We start from the raw sequence: 25,488 nt of genomic DNA, 5'->3' as shown, positions 1-25,488 counted from the left end.
TTTCGTTCTACAACTCCATTTTGCTGTGGAGTTCTAGGACAAGAGAAATCATGGGCAATACCATTTTCTTTGAAGAATTCTTCAAAGGATCTGTTCTCAAATTCACCACCATGATCACTTCTGACCTTTATGATTTTACACTCTTTTTCAGATTGAATCTGAATGCAGAAATCAAAGAACACTGAATGAGACTCATCTTTGTGTTTCAAGAATTTTACCCACGTCCAGCGGCTATAATCATCTACGATGACTAATCCATATTTCTTCCCTCTGACAGATGCTGTTTTTACTGGACCAAACAGATCAATGTGCAAGAGTTCTAATGGCCTTGAGGTAGAAACAACATTCTTGGACTTGAATGCAGGTTTGGAGAACTTGCCCTTCTGACATGCTTCACAAAGAGCATCTGATTTGAATTTCAGATTAGGGAGTCCTCTGACAAGATCCAGTTTGTTAATCTGAGAAATCTTTCTCAAACTAGCATGACCTAATCTTCTGTGCCAGACCCACTGCTCTTCAGAAACAGACATAAGACAAGTCACCTTCTGACTCATAAGATCTTGCAGATCTGTCTTATAAATGTTGTTCTTCCTCTTGCCTGTAAATAGGATTGAGCCATCCTTCTGATTTACAGCCTTGCAAGACTTTTGATTAAAGATTATATCATAACCATTGTCACTCAATTGACTGATAGATAATAGGTTATGTGTTAATCCTTCTACAAGAAGTACATTAGAAATGGAAGGAGAGTTACCAGACTTTATAGTTCCAGAGCCAATTATCTTGCCCTTCTGATCTCCTCCAAACTTGACTTCTCCTCCAGACTTAAGCACCAGGTCTTGGAACATAGACCTTCTTCCTGTCATGTGTCGTGAGCATCCAGAGTCCAGGTACCATGACATGTTGTGCTTTGTCCTTTTTGCAGCCAAGGATATCTGCAATAGGAATAATCTTATCCTTAGGTACCCACATTTTCTTGGGTCCTTTCTTGTTAGATTTTCTCAAGTTCTGATTGAACTTGGGTTTAACATTGTAAGCAATAGGAGGAACAGCATGATAATTTTTAACGTGAGTTTCATGATATTTCCTAGGTTGTGTCACATGCTTTTTGGTGTGTGTTATGTGAAAACTTTGAGCATGTGAAGTGTGCCTAATATCATGGGAGTGGCCATACTTGAACTGATCATACAATGGCTTGTATGTGAATTTCATTTCATCAACAGGTTCAAGTTTGTATGGGGTTTCACCCTCAAAACCAATGCCGACTCTTTTGTTTCCAGACACAGCATATATCATAGAAGCTAGCTGACTTCTGCCAATACTTCTAGATAAGAACTTCCTGAAACTTAAATCATATTCTTTCAGAATATGGTTTAGACTAGGAGTGGATTTTTCTGAATCAGAAGGAGATCCAACATTATTGGATAATTTTAAAAGTTTTTCTTTTAATTCAGAATTTTCCAACTCAAGCTTCTTCGTTTCAAATTCAAATAGCTTTTTCAGCTTTTTGTATTTGAGACTAATCTGAGACTTGAGTTCCAGAAGTTCAGTTAGACCGGAAACTAACTCATCTCTAGTAAGTTCAGAAAATACCTCTTCAGAATCTGATTCTGATGTAGATTCTGATCCGTCATCTTCTGTCGCCATCAGCGCACAGTTAGCCTGCTCATCTTCAGAGTCTGAATCATCTTCTGACTCATCCCAGGTTGCCATAAGACCTTTCTTCTTATGAAACTTCTTCTTGGGATTTTCCTTCTGAAGTTTTGGACATTCATTCTTGAAGTGTCCAGGCTCATTGCATTCATAGCACATGACCTTCTTCTTGTCAAATCTTCTGTCATCAGAAGATTCTCCACGTTCAAATTTCTTTGAACTTCTGACGCCTCTGAACTTCCTTTGCTTGTTCTTCCAGAGTTGATTTAGCCTTCTGGAGATCAAGGACAGTTCATCTTCTTCTTCAGATTCTGATTCTTCAGGATCTTCTTCTCTAGCCTGAAAAGCGTTAGTGCATTTCTTGATATTGGATTTTAATGCAATAGACTTACCTTTCTTTTGGGGCTCATTTGCGTCCAGTTCTATTTCATGGCTTCTCAAGGCACTGATAAGCTCTTCCAGAGAAACTTCATTCAGATTCTTTGCAATCTTGAATGCAGTCACCATAGGACCCCATCTTCTGGGTAAGCTTCTGATGATCTTCTTTACGTGATCAGCCTTGGTGTATCCCTTGTCAAGAACTCTCAATCCAGCAGTAAGAGTTTGAAATCTTGAAAACATCTTTTCAATGTCTTCATCATCCTCCATCTTGAAGGCTTCATACTTCTGGATTAAAGCGAGAGCTTTAGTCTCTTTGACTTGAGCATTTCCTTCATGAGTCATTTTCAAGGACTCATATATGTCATAGGCCGTTTCCCTGTTAGATATCTTCTCATACTCAGCATGAGAGATAGCATTCAGCAAAACAGTTCTGCATTTATGATGATTCCTGAAAAGCTTCTTCTGATCATCACTCATTTCTTGCCTTGTCAGCTTTACGCCACTGGCATTTACCGGATGTTTGTAACCATCCATCAGAAGATCCCATAGATCACCATCTAGACCAAGAAAGTAACTTTCCAGTTTATCTTTCCAGTATTCAAAGTTTTCACCATCAAATACCGGCGGTCTAGTATAACCATTGTTACCGTTGTGTTGCTCAGCAGAGCCAGATGTAGATGTAGACTTTGTAGTTTCATCAGCCATCTTTTACTGAAGCGTTTTTCTCTTCCTGAATCTTTTCTAAACACGGTTAAGTGCTTGCACCTTAGAACCGGCGCTCTGATACCAATTGAAGGATAGAAAAACACTTAGAAAGGGGGGGTTTGAATAAGTGTAGCTTTAAAAACTTAACAGATAAAAATAAATTGCACAGTTATTTTTATCCTGGTTCGTTGTTAACTAAACTACTCCAGTCCACCCCCGCAGAGATGATTTACCTCAACTGAGGATTTAATCCACTAACCGCACGGATTACAATGGTTCTCCACTTAGTCAGCAACTAAGTCTTCCAGAGTCTTCTGACCACACACTGATCACTCCAGGAACAACTGCTTAGATACCCTCTAAGACTTTCTAGAGTATTCTGATCCACACGATCACTCTAGTTACAACTTGCTTAGATAACCTCTAAGACTTCCTAGAGTATTCTGATCCACACGATCACTCTAGTTCCTTACAACTTAATGTAATCAATTCTAAGAGTATTACAATTGCTTCTTAAAAGCTATAATCACAAACTGTGATATTTCTCTTAACGTTTAAGCTTAATCTCACTAATATATTACAACAGCAATGTAGTGAGCTTTGATGAAGATGAAGATTCTGAGCTTTGAGTAGAACAGAGTTTCAGCAAGTTAATATGAGTTGTTTTGTTCAGGATCGTTACAAATTGGTTAACCTTGCTTCTCATCAGAACTTCATATTTATAGACGTTTGAGAAGATGACCGTTGAGTGCATTTAATGTTTTGCGTGTTCCGTACAGCATCGCATTTAATGTTATACGCTTTTGTCAACTACCTCGAGCCTTGTTCACGCTGTGTCTACTGACGTAGCCTTTAATAGCTTTTAACGTTCCTTTTGTCAGTCAGCGTAGCCTGCCACTTGTACTTCCTTCTGATCTGATGTTTGTGAATACAACGTTTGAATATCATCAGAGTCAAACAGCTTGGTGCAAAGCATCTTCTGATCTTCTGACCTTGAAGTGCTTCTGAGCGTGATACCATCAGAACTTCAGTGCTTCTGATCTCATGTTCTTCTGATGCTTCCATAGACCCATGTTCTGATTCTGCTTCGACCATCTTCTGATGTCTTGCCAGACCATGTTCTGATGTTGCATGCTGAACCCTTTGAGACAAAGCTTCTGAGCGCTGAATTATGCGTACTCTTTATATATTTCCTGAAAAGGAAATTGCATTGGATTAGAGTACCATATTATCTTAAGCAAAATTCATATTATTGTTATCATCAAAACTAAGATAATTGATCAGAACAAATCTTGTTCTAACAATTGCACCGAACTGGGTTAACAACTTTCTTGTGTTGTTATTCTGTTTACTTCTTGTTCATTTGTTTAAAAGCATTCAGATAGTAATGTCGTGACATCCTGTTCGACATCGCGTGTCTGAGTCCAGAATTTCAATGATAGTCAGAGTAAAAGTACAAGTTATGCTCCTTCACGGTATTCCACTATGTCGTAGCAAGAGTCACGTAAGTTATATTTTCAAACATTTGAATTCATATATGATTAAAAGTCTTAATATTATGCAATTTAAATGTATTAGTTAGGAGTTTCATCATCATCTTCTTTTCTTTTTTGCAGTGAAGACATCTTTGTGTGACAAAATGATGTTGTTTTTCACAACAAATATTGCAACATAGGACATTAGTCATTTTATTTTAAATAAATTGTAACTTATACTTAAAAAATTACTTTTGATGTTTGTTTAAATAACTTACAAGATTATTCGTGATAATGTTTATTTCATTAGAATTCAACTTAAATTATAAGCGACCGCGACATCCGCGACATCCGCGACAACAATTTATAACCATGACTATGATGTTGTTTAGGATCTTTAAATTTTGATACTTAATCCTTTTGAAAATGTACGATATAAGATATTTTGATGCAAACCTTTTAGTTCCAGAAATATTATCTATCACAATCAAACATTATATTGACAAACCATATTACATTGATGAATCAAATTTACATTGGCAAAGGACATTAAAACATGTTTGCTTGAACAAAACATGTTACAATTCACATCAAATTGACAAACTCTATTACAATTTACAAAGACATTATCTCACATGAGATGAGACCATTAATAACAAAATTTATATCTTAGAACAAACAGCTAAGAACACCAATTTTCAGTATTAACTATCAATTTTTATTCACTTGCCAACTGCATAATTTTCATTATTATTTTAGATATTTTGATATCTTTTTTCACATATTTGAGATAGTGAGTGTCTCTAACCTGTTCTTAAATAATATTGTGTACATATCACTTGAAGATTTTGCACTCAAATTCACTATCTTTTTCTTATATGTATAAACAAAGACATAATACAAATAGTTCTCGAGTCTCTACAGCCCAAAATCTTCTCTCTATTTGGTTTCATATTGGTTATAGTTCAGACAACAAGTTCATTTTCCCAAACAAAAAAAAAAAGATTTCTTCAATATGAACCCTTTAATTGTTTGACTTAGAACTATAGTTTGAGTTCATGGCTTCCATGATTTCATTTTCAATCAAATGATCAGTTTTCAAGGTTTTCAAATTTGAAAAAAATTATAGACTTTAGGATGAAGAGATCAACATCCACATTAATATTAAACATTGTGTTTGACAATATTATCATCGAGTTAAATGCTAGGTACTGTAAAATGACACATCATCTTTTTTATAATGGAATTAAAGTTTTTACCCAACCTTGTAAATAATTTGTAACTTATTAAAGACTATTTTCAAACCAAAAAAAAAAACAATTACACTTGTAAAAAAACACTAACTACTACTACATTGCTAATAAATAAAATAATGCATCAAACAAAACTTCAAAAGCTACATGCAATGGAGTTGTTGAGTTATCTTCCTTGCAATTTTGATTAAGGAAGTAAAACAACAATAAATGCTCTACCTAGTGGCCCCAAAGCCATGTCACAAAGTCTCTCCCTTTAACACTAACATATATACAAAAATAAAGTATACAATATGTTTCCATTCCACTTATCATAATTAATTTTCATTTCAAACAAAATCTACTTCCCACCCATCAACAACAAAACACCCTAGTCCAACATGGCCCATAACTTTAATACAAACACAAACCTTCTAAATTACACAGAACAAGTTAAGCAGAACCAAAAATGACTCTACTATTACCCATAGTCGAAAACTTCTATGCAATATTTCACACCTATCAATTATGTAATCTGAGAAAACAATATAGTAGTAATAAAGAGAATGAGCAAATACTGTTAACTGTTAAAATAAGAACGCTTTCTTTGTCCAGTGTTTGAAATATGTTGTGACATAAAATCTTAATACAAACATCAATGGTGGAAATCAATACCGGATCACATTGCAGACTTGCTAGGTTTGGAGACACTTGGGCTCTGAACGAACAACATGACAGAATCACCTGTAAAATTCTACATAAACTTGGTCTCACCGAGAATCCATAAAAAGTAGATTCCAAAAAATAATCTTTATCTCCCTAAGCTAAACTTAGCAAGGTTAAAGAACAAATACTTGTTAGGAGCTTTGTCAGAGAATGTTAATAGTTCATCTCAGCGTGTTAGTTTAGAACAACTTGATTTGTCAGACAATGTCTTGTCCGGTCATTTACCACATTCACTCTTAAATTTCTCTTCCCTTCAAAACCTTTTGTTTGGTGGAAACCAATTCTCGCATCCAATCCCAAGCTCCATTGGAGGGCTGTGTCTCTATCATACCTACCTTGATATGAGGCAGAACAATCTCTCTAGCTCCATCCTACCGTTGGTTTCCTCCATATATTTGCATATTAATATAAGCATAAAATTGAAAAATCCAATTGTGGCATGTAGAAGTTGTACCAATGAAAATCAAATCCAAGTAAACCTTCCATAATCTAAGAACTAAACCTGATAGGGAAGAAATAGGCCATAGTGAAAGAAAAGGAACCATCAAATTAAATTCAACTTGGTATTTGACGCATATCTAAACATACCAAAGAATAATGAATCTTTAAATTTGTGGCAGAAAAACATATATTTTTTAGAAGGCTAGTGGCTAAAGTACTGACAACTTGACATCAATTAGGAATGTCTAACACTGTTTTAGATTTTAACCTTGCAAAGAATATACAAAAATAATGACACTTGCTTGAGTTCCAATTATTCTGTTACCAAACTATATTCAACCAGACCAAAATAGAATCATTAACCCAGACAAAACATGAAAGAAGCAATTATCAATTATAAGTAATAACTTCAGGTATATCACTTTTTATTGAAACTGTTGTTAACTTGAAAGCTGCCACATAAAATAAATTTATCCCGAAGACAATTGTTCAGCAAATTTTTCATATCTTTTTATGGGTTCCCAGTGAGACCAAGATTATCAATTTCAAACACAACATTATATATATTAGTCAAGAGCTTTTTTCAGCATCATGATTCCAAAAAATATTCTATATATTTGCAGCTAGATCTTAGCAGAAACTCATTATCCAGAGAATTTCCACCTGAAATTGGACACTCTCTAACTTACCTACCTTGACAAGAGACAAAACAATCTCTAGCTCCATCCCACCATTGATTTCCATCATCTTTATATTTGTATTTAGTACAAACATAAAAAATTCTATTGTGGTAAAAATTTCCTTCTAGTGACAAGGATTTAACAAAGCAAAAGTTCTATATCATCTTGTATGCCTCAACCTCTTTTTTCTCTTGTACCCTCATCAAAAATGAAAAGAGTGTCCTATTTAAATCAAGAACGGGGTTACATGTTTATGACAAGGAGGAGGTAACAATAGAAGTTAAAACTAGTCACTGCAATATCCATAAATTAAAATCCTAAGGGAGTATAATGAGTAGATGAACCAATAAGTTAATCCAGTCAAAACTGCTAAAAATACAAAAATTAGTTATCTTGTATCCAAAATTAATCACTAATTAGTAGATCAACCAAAATGAGTTCAGTAGATCTTGCTATAGATATTGAAGAATAAATCACACTCACATTATATATGTTATGTATTCAATCCAACAACCACCTCTTTCTCTTCCTTCCCTTCAAGAATCTCACATGGCTTTTCAAGCCAACTAAAACCAGGAAACTTATTGACATTTCTTTCCTTCATCACCTTCCTCACATTCCCAACTTCTTCCCAGTCACCCTCAGCGGCATAAATATTTGATAGTGTAACAAACCCACCAGGCCCTTTTAGCTGCATTCTTGTTATTTCCTCAGCCATCTTTTTAGCAAAATCTTTTCTTCCATGGATTTTGCACCCGTTTAGAAAAGCTCCAGCAATCGATTCTGTGATTTGTATCGGCATTGCCTTCAGAAACTCATATGCTTCAACAATCTTTCCTGAACGACAGAAGAGATCGACAACGCAAGCATAATGCTCTGTACTTATCTCAACTCCGTAACGTTCTTTCATTAACGTGAATATCTCTAAACCTTTTTCCACTGAACCACTATGGCCGCATGCTGAGAGAATACATGTAAACGTAACTTCATTCGGCTGCAATCCTTGTTCCAGCATTTTCGTAAACAGGTCCATCGAGGAATCAACCATACCACACTTCCCGTAGCAATCAATCATTGCATTCCATGATGCAACATTCTTACAATGAATCTTGTCGAATACATTTCGAGCATCTATTAAACTCCCACACTTGGAATACATATCAATAAGAGCACTCGCAATGAAAACATTCGCATCAAAACCCTTCCGGCATATAAATCCATGAATCTCTCTTCCCCATTTAACAGAACCTACTGACCCACACGCAGGAAGCAGGGCTGCAAAAGTAACTTGATTAGGACAAGTCCTCGAAACTAACATCTCCCGAAACATCTTAAATCCTTCCTCGACTTGACGATTCTGCACAAAGCCAGATATCAACGCATTCCACGCAACCACATCAGGAACAAAACCCTCTTTTTTCATTCTCTCCATAAAACCAAACGCTTTCCTGCCATCTCTCAAACGAGCATACGTAGCCATGATAGCATTCCACGTAAAATCATTCGGCTCATATCCCTCCATTTTCATCCTCTCAAACAACCCCAACGCTTTCTCAACTTCCCCCAAGTTACAAAACCCACAAATCATCGACGTCCACGACGCAACATCTCTCTCAAGCATTCCATCAAACACCCTACAAGCATAACCAAAGCTTCCACATTTACAATACATATCAATCAAACCATTCCCAATACAAACATCACTCCCAAAACCCATCTCACAAATCACCCCATGAACCTGCTTCCCTTTCTCCACATCCATCAAACCAACACAAGTCTTAAGCATAATCCCAAATGTAAACTTATTACCAACATGACCAATATCACGCATTCGGCGAAAGTAAAACAATGCATCATCAAAGTAACCATTGTATACCATGCCTAAAACCATCCAATTGAATGCAAAAACATTTGGATTTTCAGTTTTTTGAAATAAAAACTTTGCTGATTTTAAGTCTGTGCAACTAGAATACATTCCAATGAGTTTGGAACTTAAAGACATGATGTTCATGTTTGTTCCTGTTGTGAGTAACATTGCATGGAGTTGCTTGCCAGGTTTTAAGGCTTTGGATTTTAAGCATTTTTGCAGGCACAAAGCAAAATCATAAGGGGTACATCTCAAAATTTTCATTTTGTTATTATAACATTACTGCAGAAGAAACAAGTTATGATTACTCTTGCGCTCAAAACGACACCGTTATGTTGGGTTTTGGTTTTGTTGAACAAAAAAAATTGTAAAAACGAAATGCGTTTGCCGGGAGTCGAACCCGGGTCTATTGCTTGGAAGGCAATTATCCTAACCGTTGGACTACAAACGCTTGTTGATTTAAGGTTTTATCCAATGGTTATATATTAAACGTAATATTTGCACACTACTGGCAAAAAGATAGTAAATATAGTGGTATCATACATTAGTATTTTTTCTTCGAGGAAAATATTTGGCGAATCATTGAAACTAATTCTACCCAACCCTTGTTTGATTTAGAACTTAGATGATCATAAAGATAGTTATTTATGACTATGTTCTACTGTCAACTAAATAATTTTTACATATTTTTATCATTTGTGCTTTTGTAATTTATTTTGTGTGACAAAAGATGCTTATAGCATTTTATTTTATTTGCTGTAATGGATTGGAGAATTTTTTTTTTCAATATCCACTTTTTTAAAAAAAAATTCAAAAATAACAAACTTTTCAAAAAAATTACAAAAATGTTTTTTTTTTTTTAAATTTAATACGTTGTCGCCGGGGGGTGGCGACAACGTTATGGCCCAAAGTGATGTCGCCAGGTCCAGTGGCGCCTACTCTCTTTCTTTAGGTGTTGTCGTCCCCCCCCCCCCCCCCCCCGGGCGACAACACCCCCCCTTATTTTTTTTCTTTTTTTTTTTTTGTTATTTTTTTTCTTGTCTATTTTTTTTTTCCAATTTTTTTATATTATTTTTCCAACTCTTTTTTCAACATTATTTGTTTATATAATTTTTTTGTTAACTTATTTTCCATCCGTATTTTTTTAACTAATAATTTGATTCCATTTTATTGAAAAAATAAATTACAAATATCATTGCACCTAAATACTATGTTGTGGAGCTAGCACCACGATTGGGACATTTGTTCCTATTATGTCCTACCTCACGACATATACTACACTTCCTCTGCATTTTTTCAGTGGCATCCATCTCGGTTCTAATACGCCTGCTGTTTGGTCGACCGCTTTTATTCCGACGCATTAAATCGTTATGCCAAACTGTTTCCCCCTCGTACACAGGCCAATATGCTTCCATTGCTACCACCGGAAAGTAATTGTCGTATACGTTGAGCAACGTTGTGTTTACGGTGATTTCCGGTAAACAACCGCTAGTCTTCCAAACTATAATAAATATGATTTGGTTACTTGCAGGATCGACTAGATTGATCCTAGGACACATAGTCAAGAAGATTGTTATCAATGTTCATTTGAATCATATTCGTAATTTGTCCTCTTCGATGAGTATTGTTCGATTCAAGAATCTTGGTAATTGCTTCGTTATATGTAATTATAACTTCAACAAGAAAAATAAATAACATAACATATGAAACTTTAAAATTGTTAAAACATAAAGAATCTTAAACTGCAGAAACGTTAAGGACTTTAAAAGTAAATGATCATGAAAGTAAATTCGAAAGTAAAATAAAGATACAGGAATGTAAATGACAAGAAATAAATGGAATGCAGTAACTCAGAAATGTATTCGAAAATGAAATACAATACACATGTATTAAAATGGTGGTGTCATACGTACATTTTCTCAGCGAACTCTTTCTCGTAACACTTGATACTTGAGTAAATATGTGAGTGATTTGTACAAAATGAACACACGGAATCCTAACATAAAGACCCCTATTTATACTAGTTTCGACCTTAACGGTCCTACACTAATCTGCTGCCACGTTTCTCATCAGAACTTCCAGCGAAGCCATCTGTATTTGGACAGTTACGATACTGTCTTCGAATTTCAAATCTTCCCGCCTGAGTCCGTCTTCGACGCGTGGCAGTGTATTAAACAAACACTACTAAAAAACATGCTAAGTAGTAACAAAATATATACTTTATAAATTTTGTCTAAGTCCCGAAGACATATGCTTTCATTAGTCTTTCAGTGTTCACTATCTTCAACGAACTTAGAAGTCTGTATCTTCGAGGCATGACCATCAGTAGCCATTCTTTCACTTTTTAAGGGATGGCCATCAGTAACCATCTTTCCTTCGATTCTCAACTCCTTCGAAGGACAAACAATATAAAACGAAATCTTCAGCTAACAAATTGCCCCCAATAAATGCCTGTTTCGAGAATCAACAGAAATAGGCGTTTCTTGTCATTATAAGATTTCGTTTTTATGATCTTTGAAAGTTCCAAGACTGCTGACTAACGTCATAATCACTGATAACACTGTTTCCGAAACGTCTTGTCATTTTCAAAGATGTCTTCTCATGACTTACATTCCCACGTTTTAACCTTACTTACTGATCATTATTCCTATATACTAGGAGTAAGGCTAACTTATTCAACCGTCGTTGGATTAAATCACCAACCGCCATGTGTCTCTCGGGTTTTACCCAAAAGATTAAAAGGGTTTCCGTTAAACCTTTAAATATTTGACCTTGTGCCTTTATACCACCTCCCATTCATCTTCTACACCGAGAAAACTAAGAATATCTTCACTCTTTCTAAAATCTTGCTCTCTCTAGCAAAAACTCTTCCATGGCTTCATCTTCAAATGTTCTTCAACCCGCTGTGAAGCTCCAATCAACAACACGTTCTGGGGACCGAGAGTTCGTTCCAAACCCTAATACTGAAGAAATACGCGCAATCTACGCTTCCCAGGTAATCATACCTTTTGATCTTTCTGGAAAAACTCTTGCCTTTATGGGTCCGTTACCGAGTGAAAATATCCAATCTGTGAATAAATTCTTCCCTGCTTATTACAAAACTAGACCAATAGTTAGCAAAGTTAGGATAGATGAAGACGGTCGTTCTCCTTTAGGCAAATCTACTAGTGTAGAGAAAACTTCAACTGCAACCCCTTTAGCTTTAGCCAAAATTAGGTTAAACTATATGACCAATTCTGTAAAAGTGTTTAGGTCATTTCCTTTAGCCAAAGATCCTGATTTGTATTATGCTTGGCTAGAAAAGGTAGAGAAACAAAAAGGATCCTTTTGGAAATCGTTAGGGATATACGATTTGATCCAATTGTCAAAAACAGGTTTAGAATACAACCAACCCATGTTAGTAGCAGCGGTTCATTTCTGGGATGCTTCTCACAATACCTTCCATCTCCCATGTGGAATGGTTACCCCCACGCTTTTCGACGTGGCTGCTATTACGGGACTTCGACCAACTGGCGAAACCTTTGATCCCAATGACATGGATAATGACACTATAGGTTTCAACGATTCGCAAGTTACTTACACGGCATTCATCCAGAAACACCATATTACCACCGAAGCGACAGTATCTGACGAAGAGCATATTGCTTTTCTAGCATTATGGCTCTCACGGTGCGCCTTCTGCTCAAGATCTATCCAGGTTGCAAAGAGGTACCTCTGCATGGCTAATCAGTTGCATGCTGGTAGAAAACTCAACCTTAGCCAACTACTTCTAGGGTCTCTTTACGAAAACCTTAGTGAAGCTGCGAATCTTACCAAGAATTTCAAATCTGGCAATTTACTTTATGCTGGTCCTTTTTGGTTATTGCAACTGTGGCTCAATGCCACATTCGAAACTTATCTTCCTTTTCGAGGAGATGTCAATGAGGAAGATAGCACAATCAAAAATCGAACTATAGAAGGGACCAGGTTAGCTTACCTTACTCCAAAAGAGGAAATGGGAAAGCTTCATGAACATTTCTTGGCGTATTCAATGATGTTTGCTCGGCGTGATCAGTTCGATCCTTCCATGGCCCCATTTGTACACAGAATAATAGGTCCTGAATGGTTTACTCGAAAATTTCCACCAACATCTCAAGATCAGCAAACTGAATCCATGGAAATTTGGGAAGCCTTTCTGACTCCAAGATTATTTTCCCACCGTCTTCGACCATCAAAGGGTCAATGTATCCTCATGTGTTATCAACCAAATTTGGTCTCGAGGCAGTTTGGGCTAACTCAAATAACACCCAAGTGCTTATATGAGAAAAGGAACCATATGTGTTTCCACACTTTGTATTTGACTGAAGAAGAATGTGAACAAAAAATCGACAAATACGTTGACGTCACCAATCTTTCTCCTATTCCTTTTGAACCTTCTTTTTACTTTACACCAGATTTCCATCAATGGTGGACAGAGTATTATAGCTCTCAAATTTTTGATGCTGATAGCCTTGCTCAAGAACTAACCGCAGCTTTCACTGATGTGCAGGAGAACTTCAAAAAAGGTACTTCAACTCATATTAAAGAAATCCAAGCTTTTCAAAAATTCTTTGAAACTATCTATAGGCCTGATGATCTTAGTCGGACCGTTCGTGAGGCTGCAGTCGCTTTGCGCGAAAAGTTTTCCACCAAACTAAATAAATTGAAATTGCCCTCGTATGTTCGACCAGAACTACGTTATGAAGTGGCTTTCAAACTTCATCCTCCAAAAATCCCTCCACTACCAATTGCTGATTTTGGTGTGGCTCTAAGTCCTCCTTTCCCAGACTGGTTTGTGTGTGGGAATGCTCTCAAAATTCTTCGAGAGAGTACTAAAAAACGCGCTGAACGAGTGGTCCCGACTAAGCATACCTTGGATACTTTCAAAGGACATCTTCATATAGATCTTAAACATGTCCGTGTCCTGACTCCAATACCTGAAGGTTTGAATTAAGATAATCTTTTTCGACTGACTTTTCTTTTCTTTTACTGATATACTGATTTCAGTCTCAACTACAGCTGTTGCACGAAGGAGGAAGATTAAAGAAGCTTCTGGAAACAAGAAATAAAAATGCTCGAGGGCAAGATAAAGGAAGCTGAAAGTAGCCAAGCAGCCCTCCAAGAATCTAACCAACAAGATTTGCTCGAAGTGGTGCAGTCAGGAATCAAACATTTCGAGACTGCACAGAAGTTAGTGCCAGGGATCGAAAAGTTGAAGAAACAAAGGGCACTAATTGAACTTCGAATGTCCTCATGGGAAACTCAATATCTGAAGATCAAAAGGGATCTCCCTGAGGACTTTAGCTAGATGTCTTCAATCTTGTTTCATTTGTTGGATTTTTATTTTGTAATCGAGACATATAATATTTGTACGCCTGACTCCCATTTCTATCTATAATATTTGCTTGCATTAATTTTTACAAATCTTTCAATTTTCTGCCAAATATATCTTTAGATTTCCTACAGTGCTTTTATTAAATACAACATGTAGAACCTGAACATCCTTCGCAGCACTCTTGCCTCTAGACTTGACGTTTCCACTTCTTCTAGCCATAATCATTATTAAAAGTGACGTCATTTTCTCCAAAACGTCGGTTTTTAAGACGTGCGTGCATCAGTTTAATGATTACTTTTCAACTTCCAAGGGCGGGAAACGGCGGAGGCCATAACTTCTTACTTTGAAAAACGAACCGCAGTCTAATCACTCATTAAAAATGTAAAACCAACCTTCAGTATTCTCCTTCTATATAAAGGGTTCCATATCACTTTTATTTCTTCATTTAAGTATTTCTTCCCCAAACCAAAACACAGAAAAAAGAGAAAACACAACTCTTTCCTCTCAAACACCATTTTTCCCTGAAATGGCTGGAATTCTCTCCTTTAACGATCTCAAAGCTCTCATCAAGGGTGAGTTCAGACTTGATGAGGATGAACTCGTTCGTCATTTCATTAACATTGAAAATCTCTTTGCTAATCAGGAACTAAACTTCTACTTTGAGGAAGTCCTGGAGGGTGCCATCTACCCTAATATGGTGGCAGAGTTTTGGATGAATGCGTCTTTACGCATGGACCCTGAAGGTAGAGCCACCATTGATTCATCCGTTCGACATGCTCACCTTAGCATTACCCCCACCACTATTGCCAATCTTATAAGATGCAATAACTCCGGAGCAACTTTTGATGATAATGTTTTCAGCATGACTACTCATATCATGTTAAGAACACTCATGGATAGTGATCGCTACAGCGCACAAACCATCAGGATTTGGCACCAAATGCTCGTAGGCAACTTTCAACCTCGGGTGATTGATGAGAATAACATCATGGTTGAAGATCTGGAGTTTATTCTCTGTGGTATTCGGGGAAGAAAGATTAACATACCTTTGATGATCTTCAAAGGTCTTGTCAAAGCTGTTGCTATCAGCGTGGACCGTCGAGAAAGTGTAACTTGTCTTCCATACGGGAGACTCCTTAGTTACATTTTTCTCAAGAAGGGCGTAGTGAGAAGAATGCGTGATTCTGGGGCTAGGGACATGTTCGAAGCTGAACCTGTTCCTGTGCTATCTCTGGACAGTCTAGACGCCAGAATTAACTAGCGAGTCTAGGTTTAATCTTTTTATATGTCTATGCCTTCCTCTCTTTTTGTAATCTCAGATCCTATTTCTGGATCTTTTTGTAATGAAATGTATTCCCATGCTTGCAATGAAAAGAATATTTTGGTGTTTTGATTTTTCTTTCCATAATTCTTTCTGATTCTAAAGCCATTTTGATCAATGTGAAGTATATTTTGACACATGCCTGACCATTTTGGCTTTTCGTAGTACTTTGAGTGTCTACGTCTTTGCAATCTTTACTTCATGCATGCTAGGTTTATATCTCTTCAAGTATTTCCCGTTCACTCTTAAGATCCTGCGATCTTCTGCTAACTCTTCAATTTCGTAGGCATTGTTCGAGAATACTTTTAAGATTCGAAAGGGTCCTTCCCAATGTGGGGACCATTTACCAAGTGCCTGATTCTTTTGATCTATAGGTAGAATAACTTTCCAAACTAGATCATTATTAACAAAAGTTTTACCTTTCACCTTTTTGTTATATGCTCTGGACACTCTTTCCTTTTGCCTCTTTATCATTTCCAATGCTCGAAGCCTGTCTTCGTCCAAATCTACTAACTCGTTCATCATTAATTCCCAGTATACGTTGGGAGGAATGTCTGCTTGCCTTTGTATTCTTACTGATTGCAAACATATCTCAATTGGAAGTACTGCGTCATGTCCAAACGTTAACTGAAAAGGAGTTGTATTTGTGGCTTCTTTTGGAGATGTTCGACAAGCCCAAAGTGCCTGATCTAAAGTCTTATGCCAATTCTTGGGTTTCTTTCCTACATGTTTCTTAATAAGGCCGATTATTACTTTATTTGCTGCTTCAACCTGGCCATTTGCTTGAGCATAATAAGGTGTAGAAGTAAATAACTTGAAACCTATTTCTCTGGCAAAGTCTTGCATTTTTCGTCCAGTAAAGACTGATCCCTGATCCGTTGTTATGCTTTCTGGGATTCCAAACCTATATATAATATGTTTTTGAATAAACTCAATCACAGCCTCTTGATCCACATTTGCCAGCGGTATTGCTTCGACCCATTTTGTGAAATAGTCTATTCCCACCAAAATGTATCTTTGACCTTTAGAGGACTTGGGGTGAATTTCTCCAATCAAATCTAGTGCCCATCCCCTAAAAGGCCATGGTTTTACTATCGTACTTAGTTCGTTTGCTGGGGCGTGTTGGATACCTGCGTGTTCTTGGCATTCTTGGCACCCTTTTGCAAATTCTATGCAATCTTTTAACATCGAAGGCCAATACATCCCATATCGAAACAAAAGCCATTTCATTTTGTGCCCTGCTTGATGTGCACCACATGCCCCACTATGTACGTTCGACAGAGCCAAATATGGTTCTGCTTCTCCCAAGCATTTTAACAATACCCCTTCAGGAGTTTTCTTGAACAATTCATTTCCCATCAAATAATATGACAGGGCTCTATACTTGATTTTTCTGTCTGTATCCGTCGAAGGATTTTTCAGATAGTTAATAATTGGACTCCTCCAATCTGTGTCTGTTAATGAATCTATATTCAGTACCTCGAATTGTTCTTTGTTGGCATAACCCAATCGTGAGTTCTCCAGATCACTTGGCGAAAGTTTAGTAAACATTGCTCTTCCTCTTACTTCAATCAATTCTTCCAACTTTTCTTTTGATACTTTATAACCTGAGGCTAATTGTGCCAAGTCGTTTGCTTCCTGGTTATTCACTCTTGATACGTGTTTTAATTCCACATATTCAAATTTCTTGAGTAGCCTATTTGCAATAACAAAATACATGATCAAATTCTCTTTGATACATTTGTACTCTTTTGTCAATTGCTTGATGACCAATTCGGAGTCTCCTTTAATTTCGACTCTGGTTGCCCCCAATTCTAACAAAGCCTCAAGTCCAGCAATCAATGCTTCATATTCAGCTTCATTATTGGAGCATAATGGACCTTCAATTTTATACTTGAGCTTTGTTGGAATTCCGTCAGGAGAAATTATCAATATTCCAACACCAGTACCCTCTCTATGTGTTGAACCATCGAAATATAACTTCCAAGGTTTCAAATCCACATAATGCTGATGATTCTCAACCACCGCATGGTCAACAATGAAATCTGACACAATTTGACCTTTCATTGCCTTGAGAGGCTGAAATATTAATGAATATTCAGTAAGGGCTAAAGCCCACTTGCCAATCCGACTGTGTAGTATTGGCTTAGATAACATGTGTTTAATAACATCACAATGAGATGAAACGTAGACGTCAACTGGCTTTATATAATACTTAAGTTTGATACAAGAGAAATACAAACAAAGGCAGAGTTTTTCTATATCAGTATATCTAGTCTCTGCATCATTGAGTACTCTACTTAAGTAATAAATGGCTCTTTCGATGCCGTTCTCATCTTCTTGGGCTAACATGCTGCCTATTGTTTTATCTGATGCTGAGATATACAGGCGCATGTGCTTCTTCCCATTCGGGGGAATGAGAATTGGTGGACACGTCAAGTATTGCTTTATTTGATCGAAAGCTTCTTGATGTTCTGCACTCCATTCGAACTTTCCTTGCTTAAGCCGTAATAGGGGCGAGAAAGCTTGGGTGCGTCCACTTAAGTTAGAGATAAATCTTCTCAAGAAATTTATCTTACCCAATAAAGACTGCAATTCTTTCTTCGTGGATGGAGACTTGGTTTCCATAATGGCTTTTGTCTTGTTTTGGTTGATTTCTATCCCTTTTTTGTGGACTACGAAACCCAAGAAATCACCTGCCTGCACAAAGAAAGCACATTTAAGGGGATTCATCTTCAAGCCATATTTCCTCATTCTTTCGAATGATTGGCTTAGATGATCGAGATGACTCATACCCGAGGTAGATTTTACCACGATGTCATCTATATACACTTGCATGAATGTTTCTATAAAGTCATGAAATATAGAATTCATTGCTCTTTGATAAGTTGCCCCAGCGTTTTTCAAACCAAAAGGCATCACAATCCATTCGTAAGTGCCTATTGCTCCTGGGCAACGAAATGCTGTCTTGGATACATCATCTTCTGCTATAAAAATTTGATTGTATCCTGAATATCCATCTAACATGCTCAAATACTCAAAACCTGCGGCTGAGTCTACTAGCATTTCTGCTACAGGCATAGGATACTCATCTTTAGGAGTAGCTGCATTAAGGTCACGAAAGTCTATGCATACTCTTAATGAGCCATTCTTTTTAATTACAGGTACTATATTAGCGATCCACTCGACATACCTTGTAGTTCGGATAAATTTGCAACGCAAGAGTCTTTCGACTTCTGTCTTAATCTTCGAGTGAATCTCTGGCGCGAACCTTCTGGGAGTTTGCTTTATTGGCTTCTTCCCTTCTTTTATTGGTAATTTCAATTCGACTAAGTCTCTTCCGAGACCAGGCATCTCATCATAATCCCAAGCAAAACAATCTCTGTTGTCTTTCAACATTTTGATGATCGTTGCTTTCAACTCAGGTTCTAGTTTCGCGCTGATGTATGTTATTCTCTTTTGATCATTATCTCCAAGATTTACTTCTTCAAGAGGATCTTGGGCCAACATCTTTATGTTCGACGCCATTGGGTCTTTCTCGAATCCCAAAGGTTCTTCGTCGTATATTGCATCTAACCTCTGACTTGGTTCTTCTCTTATGATCTCTTCAACTGGAGCCGTGTCTTCAGGGAATTCGAAACTCGTACGTATCTCCAATTCTGTTGTTCCTTCCTTGATTGGAACTGTATCTATCTTTGTACTTGATAGTTCGGCTTCGAGAGCCGCCTTTCTTTTGTTCTCGGCCACATAGGCCGAAATCTTTTCGAAGAACACAAACTCAGACATTATTACCGTCATCATCCCAGCCTGTTGGCCGTACTGTCTGATAATTCTCCAATGGTGCTGGATCTGGTGGACCATCCATGATCTCCCTATCCCATTGGAATCCATTTGGATGCAAAGTCAAATAGTACAATGCATTTCTATTTGGAGCATACATCTCTTCAGCAGCATGACAAGGACCTATGTTTGCCAGGTTCCTATCGAAGTTGGTTCTATTTACCTGGTTGACTTCAGCCATGTAGTAACTCTGATCACCTTCGATATTCTCCACTATACCATCTTCTCTCCAAATCGTCACCCTCTGATGCATTGTTGAGGGTACAGCTGCTACACCATGAATCCATTCTCTACCAAGCAAAAGGTTGTAGTTTGCTTTTGCTGGTATAACCATAAACATGGTTGGCCTTGTAACTGAGCCTACTGTCAAATTGACTTGAACAACTCCCAGTGTTTGTCCTATTTTGCCTTCATAATTAGATAAGACCATGTTATGTGGCCTTATATCTGTATCGAACATACCAATTCTTTTCAGCATATATTGAGGCATTAGGTTCACTGCTGCTCCTCCAATTCTTTTCAGCATACATGTGGTTCCTTTTGTCATACAAGCACTTGGGTTTCACTTGGACCAAGCCAAACTGTCTGGACACAAGATTTGGCTGATAGCAAACGAGGATGTATTGACCTTTGGAAGGTCGAAGGCGATAATAGAATAACCTTGGGATAAGGAAAGCTTCCCAAATAGCCAGAGACTCAGCTTGATGTTCCGGAGATGTTACAGGAAACTCTCGAGTAAACCATTCAGGACCCACAGCTCTTCGTAAGAATGGGGCCATTGAAGAACTGAACTGGTAACGTTTAGCAAACATCATGATATATGCTAAAAAATATTCACGAAGTTTCCCAGTCTCTTCTTTTGGGGTCAGCAAGGCTAATCGAGTCCCTTCGACTGTTCGATCTTTGATTTATGGAATTTCTTCGTTAACGATGCCCCGGAACGGAAGATGAGCCTCGAAAGTGGCATTAAGCCATAGTTGTAATAACCATAAGGGACCAGCGAAAAGAAGAGATCCTGTTGTGTAAGTCTTTACAAGGTCTACGGCTTCACTAAGGTTTTCGTAAAGAAATCCTAGAATCAATTCGCTCAGGTTCAGTTTCTTTCCATCGTGTAATTGATTAGCCATGCATAGATATCTTTTTGCTACTTGTATGGATCGAGAGCAGAAAACACATCTCGAAAGCTATAGTGCCAAAAAAGCAATATGCTCTACGTCAGAGACCTCAGCATTTGTCTGATCATGGTATTGCTGGATGAAAGCAGTATAAGTAACTGTGGCTTCATTGAAGTTGATGGTATCAACATCCGAGACATTAGGGTCAAAAGTTTCACCAGTCGGTCGAAGCCCTGTGATGGCAGCTACATCGAAAAGGGTTGGAGTAATCATTCCGCATGGGAGATGAAAGGTATTATGAGAAGCGTCCCAGAAATGGATTGACGCTACTAACATGGTTTGGTTATACTCTAAACCAGTCTTAGACAACTGAATGAGATCATAAATCCCTAATTCTTGCCAGAAAGAGGCCTTTTGTTTCTCTACTTTGTTCAACCAAGAATAGTATAGTTCTGGATCTTTTGCTAAAGGGATTGACCTAAAAACCCTTACAAAATTGGTTACATAATCTAACCTAATTTTCTCTAAGACTAGGGGAGGCGTAGTCGAAGCTTCTCCTGTAGGGTTAACATCTTCTGAGATGGGATTACCTTTGTCATCTATTTTTATCTTGCTCACCAGAGGCCTAGTTTTATAATACGCAGGAAAGAATTTATCTGATGAACTGTTTTCTCCTGATAATGGGCCCATGAAAGCACAAGTCTTTTCAGAAAGTTCAAAAGGGATAATTACCTGAGAAGCGTAAATAGCGTGTTCTTCCGCAGTATTCGGTTTGGGTATGTATTCCTGATTCCCCAGTTGTGTAGGTTTCTGAAGCTTCAGGATTGGTTGGAGAACATTTGAAGAAGACGCAATTGAAAAATGTTGATTTGAGGAAGAAGTTTGAAGAAACTGAGTACGTTGTTTTCTGGAGAGAGTTGGAATGGAGCTGAAAGGAAAAAGAAAGGAAGAGACTAGGTATTTAAAGGTTTAACGGGAACCCTTTCAAACCTTTTGGGTAAAAACTGGAGGACACGCGGCAAGTGTTGATTTAATCCAACGGCGGTCGAACAGTCACCAGCTTTATTCCTAGGATATAGGAGTAATGATCATAAAGTAAGGTCAAGACGTGGGAACGCAACTGTTGAGAAGACGTTTCTGGAAATGATAAGACGTTTTGGAATTAGAGTTTTAATTGATTATGACGTCAATTATTAGTCTTGGGACTCTAAGAAAGCAAAACGAAATCCCATCGTGGCAAGAAACGCCTATTTCTTTCGTTTATCGAAACAGGCATTTATTGGGGGCAATTTGTTGGCTGGAGATTTCGTTTGGGAAGATTAACCTTCGAAAGCTTGAGTTCGAAGAATGATGGTTACTGAAGACCATCTTTGAAGATTTAAGAATGGCTACTGACGGCCATGTTTCAAGAGAAATGTCTAAGTTGGAACGAAAGAGAGGAGTGTTAATGCTAGCACAAAAGGCACTTTTGTGCTGAGGCTTAGACAATTCGCGGAAAATTGCATGAAGTACTGAAGCTTAGTGTATTTCCGCATCAATTTCGAATATAGCTATACTGCCACGCGTCGAAAAGGACTCGAGCGGGAAGATTTGAATTGCGAAACGGTTTCCATAAACTGCACATCGACAGATGGCGTCCCCAGGGTTCTCGTGGATGACGTGGCATTAGATTATTGTACGACCGTTAGGGTCGAATTTAGTATAAATAGGAGTCTTAATGATAGGATTTTGTGTGTTCATTTTGTACAAATTACTCACATATCGCTCAAGTATCAAGTGTTAAGAGAAAGAGTTCGCTGAGAAATGTACGTATGGCACCATCAATTTGAATACATGTGTATTTACTTTTATCAAATGTCTTTTAATTTCTTTACTTCTCTTTCCCTGTTTATGCCTTTACTTTCAAAGTCATTTAATTTCCATGTACTGTAATTTTCTTGCAATTTACATTCTTGCACGTTAATTCTCTTGCAATTTACAATTTCGCAATTTACATGTTTTCTCTTATTACGATTTATGTTTCGAAATTACACTGACTTATGCAATTAGCGTCGTATCGAACGATTAACCATTTGAACATAAGTTTCTTGAAACCAAAACAAACAGGTATGAACCAAATTACATCAATAAACCTTTTGTTTGACTATGTCCTAGGATCAATCTAGTCGATCCTGCGAGTAACCAAATCATATTTATTATAGTTTGGAGGACTAGCGGTTGTTTACCGGAAATCACCGTAAACAGTATCACACATAATAAAATAGTACAAAATTACAAAGTATATATTTGCAAACAAAATTTAATTGCAAAATAATCTAATTGAATAAATTAATAAAGTAACTTCATTGTCTACTAAATTAAATTTCAAAGAAAAATTTATTTCAATATTGGTATCTCCTTCTTCAATATCAAAATCATCTGCAACAAAATTAACTGCATCCGAAACATTTTTTTTATTTTGTTTTTTTTTTATTTTTTTATTTTTTATTTTTTAATTTTATTTTAATTTTTCATTAAAATAATTAAAATGATGTTATTTTAAGTTTTTAAAATAAAAAAAAAATTAAAAATGCATTTAAACCACCGGTTCTGAAAAACCGCCGGTTTTTCCGGTTTACACCGGTTCAGTGACATATCCGATCCAGCAATCGAATCAGACCTGTTACCTGGCCGGTTCCCGGTCCGGTTTTTAAAACAATGTAATAAAATATACTTCAATTCAATTTATGATTGGTTAAAAAGGAAAATATTTGCCAAAACCCAGCCAAAGCCATGGTGCCACAAAAGACAACGGTGGTTTATTGATATCATAAGCATTGCATTTAAATACTATTATTTTATGACATTGGGTGACCTTATTTTGTTAAACCACCATTGATAATCATGCTCTAAGGGGCTTTCTACCATCACGTGGATCAAGAAAAAAGAAAAATCAGACTTACTCAATGGAAAAAAAAATTAATTGATCCTCTTGTAAATAGAATAAAAGATAACAGTAAGATTTATTATTAAATAAAAAAAAGCTTGCAATAATTAAGAAGATTAATTGACCAAACAAATCACACCATAATAAATGGTAACAAAACTTTTTAAAAAAAAACTTCCCGTAAAAAAACTTCCATTTCTCATTAACTTGCTTTTTTTTATATTTAATGAATTAAATGTCACAAAAATAGTAGAGACTGTTTCATCAACCAATCATGAGTTAACCCAATTAATAATAAATAAAATAAAACAAAATAGCCAAAAAAAAAAAAACAAAAATCACTCTTTTGTTAAACCGTCGTTTTCTCTCTCCTTTCTCATTTTCTTTTCTTCACTCTGTTTCCACTTATTCCAGAAACTACGGCAACTTATCGCAAAAACAAACATCAAACGCATGAATACGATTGTCACATGGCATTTGCATGCAAAATTAACAATCAACAACAATAATTAACTGAAGAAGTTAGAAGAAGACGAACTCCTAAGTTCATAATTAAATCTCAAAAACGATGAATTGATGTAAACAAACATGGGGATAAGGTTCAGAAAAGGCATGGCAACACATTCATATCAAGAAAATTTCATAAACATGAAGAAAAGAGGAAATCTAATTGGGAATTGTTCCAACGCGAAAATGAGTTTTCTCGGCAAAGAAACGTTACAATCAGTGAGTTTCTTTCTTTACTTTTGCTCTCAATCTTTTTCTCCTTCTATTCTTCAACCCCTTATATTATTTTTGGTTTGTGTGTTTATGTCGTTACGGTCCGGTTGCTTATGCGTGTTTGTCGTCGTTGTTGCCTGTGAATTGTTGTTGGTTGTGAGGCTGTAAGTTGCTCGGTTGGATTGATTTATTATTGCGTATTTATTGTTGTTGTGGTTATGCTCAGGCCTTAGCTAGAGCTTCGATTTGAAGCTTAATCGGTCTATGAATGAGCTCTGAATTGATTGTACAGATTCAATTGGGCGAGCCATGAATTGATTGTTAACCTGAAAAAAGAAAACAAATATGCTTAAACAGTGATTAAAGAGAACATAAATCTTGAACACTGACTAAAGAAATTATTCATATGTTTCATGGTGAAATCGTGCGCAGTTGAATCATGAATGAACTAACAATGTAATTTTCGAATGTGAATGATGAAGATGTGACAACACTGAACATATTTTAGGGTTTTATTAGAGAGAAACAAAAGAGAATATGAAAGGATGTAGGAAATGATGAGCAACTCTAGGAAGTTGTGTGAAATTTTCTGGATACCGTGTAGAGTGAGAACTCAATGGTTCTTTATCAGAATGTAATTATCTATTTTAAATAGGTGATTGAATTTGGGCCCACAACATTGATCATTGGTGTTATTAAAATGTGGTTAAAATAAATTAAAACAAATAAAAAAATGTTAGAAAAAATCTTTGTACGACAAAATATAGTCTTATAGTCTTTATTATATATTATAGATATAAAAAGATAAAAATGTAATAAATTGTATTTATTGAATTTTTCAATGTGACTATTGAGTTTTTTTTGTAGAGTGATTATAGTCTTCATTATTACTTAGGAATTAATGAAATAATTAATTTAAAATAAAATATAAAGAATACAATTAGTTAGTTTATTTTTTATTTAATTAAATAATTTTTTAAATGAAAACTTTCTTCTTTTAGCAAGCTGTCTAAATGTAAGAATTGACGTGGGCTTGCCATGTGGCAAACTTGC

The 25,488-nt window shown here is 36.5% G+C and overlaps 1 protein-coding gene and 1 non-coding gene across 2 annotated transcripts; both read right to left on the bottom strand.

The window, feature by feature from the left end:
- Positions 1 to 7,632: 7,632 nt before the first annotated feature.
- On the bottom strand, positions 7,633 to 9,424 carry LOC131594506 (pentatricopeptide repeat-containing protein At5g59600-like). Its single transcript, XM_058866660.1, has one exon. It carries the CDS (start codon positions 9,422 to 9,424, stop codon positions 7,787 to 7,789), a length of 1,638 nt encoding a protein of 545 aa, XP_058722643.1. The 3' UTR covers positions 7,633 to 7,786.
- Positions 9,425 to 9,539: 115 nt separating this feature from the next.
- Positions 9,540 to 9,611, bottom strand: TRNAG-UCC (transfer RNA glycine (anticodon UCC)). The gene has a single exon. It is a non-coding gene; the product is annotated as a tRNA-Gly (tRNA).
- Between the last annotated feature and the right edge of the window lie 15,877 nt (positions 9,612 to 25,488).

Source organism: Vicia villosa, linkage group LG1 (genome assembly GCF_029867415.1).
Source record: "Vicia villosa cultivar HV-30 ecotype Madison, WI linkage group LG1, Vvil1.0, whole genome shotgun sequence".
Taxonomy (NCBI): Eukaryota; Viridiplantae; Streptophyta; class Magnoliopsida; order Fabales; family Fabaceae; genus Vicia; species Vicia villosa.
Note: the sequence above shows the minus strand (reverse complement) of the source record. Positions and strands in the feature narration are given on the sequence as shown.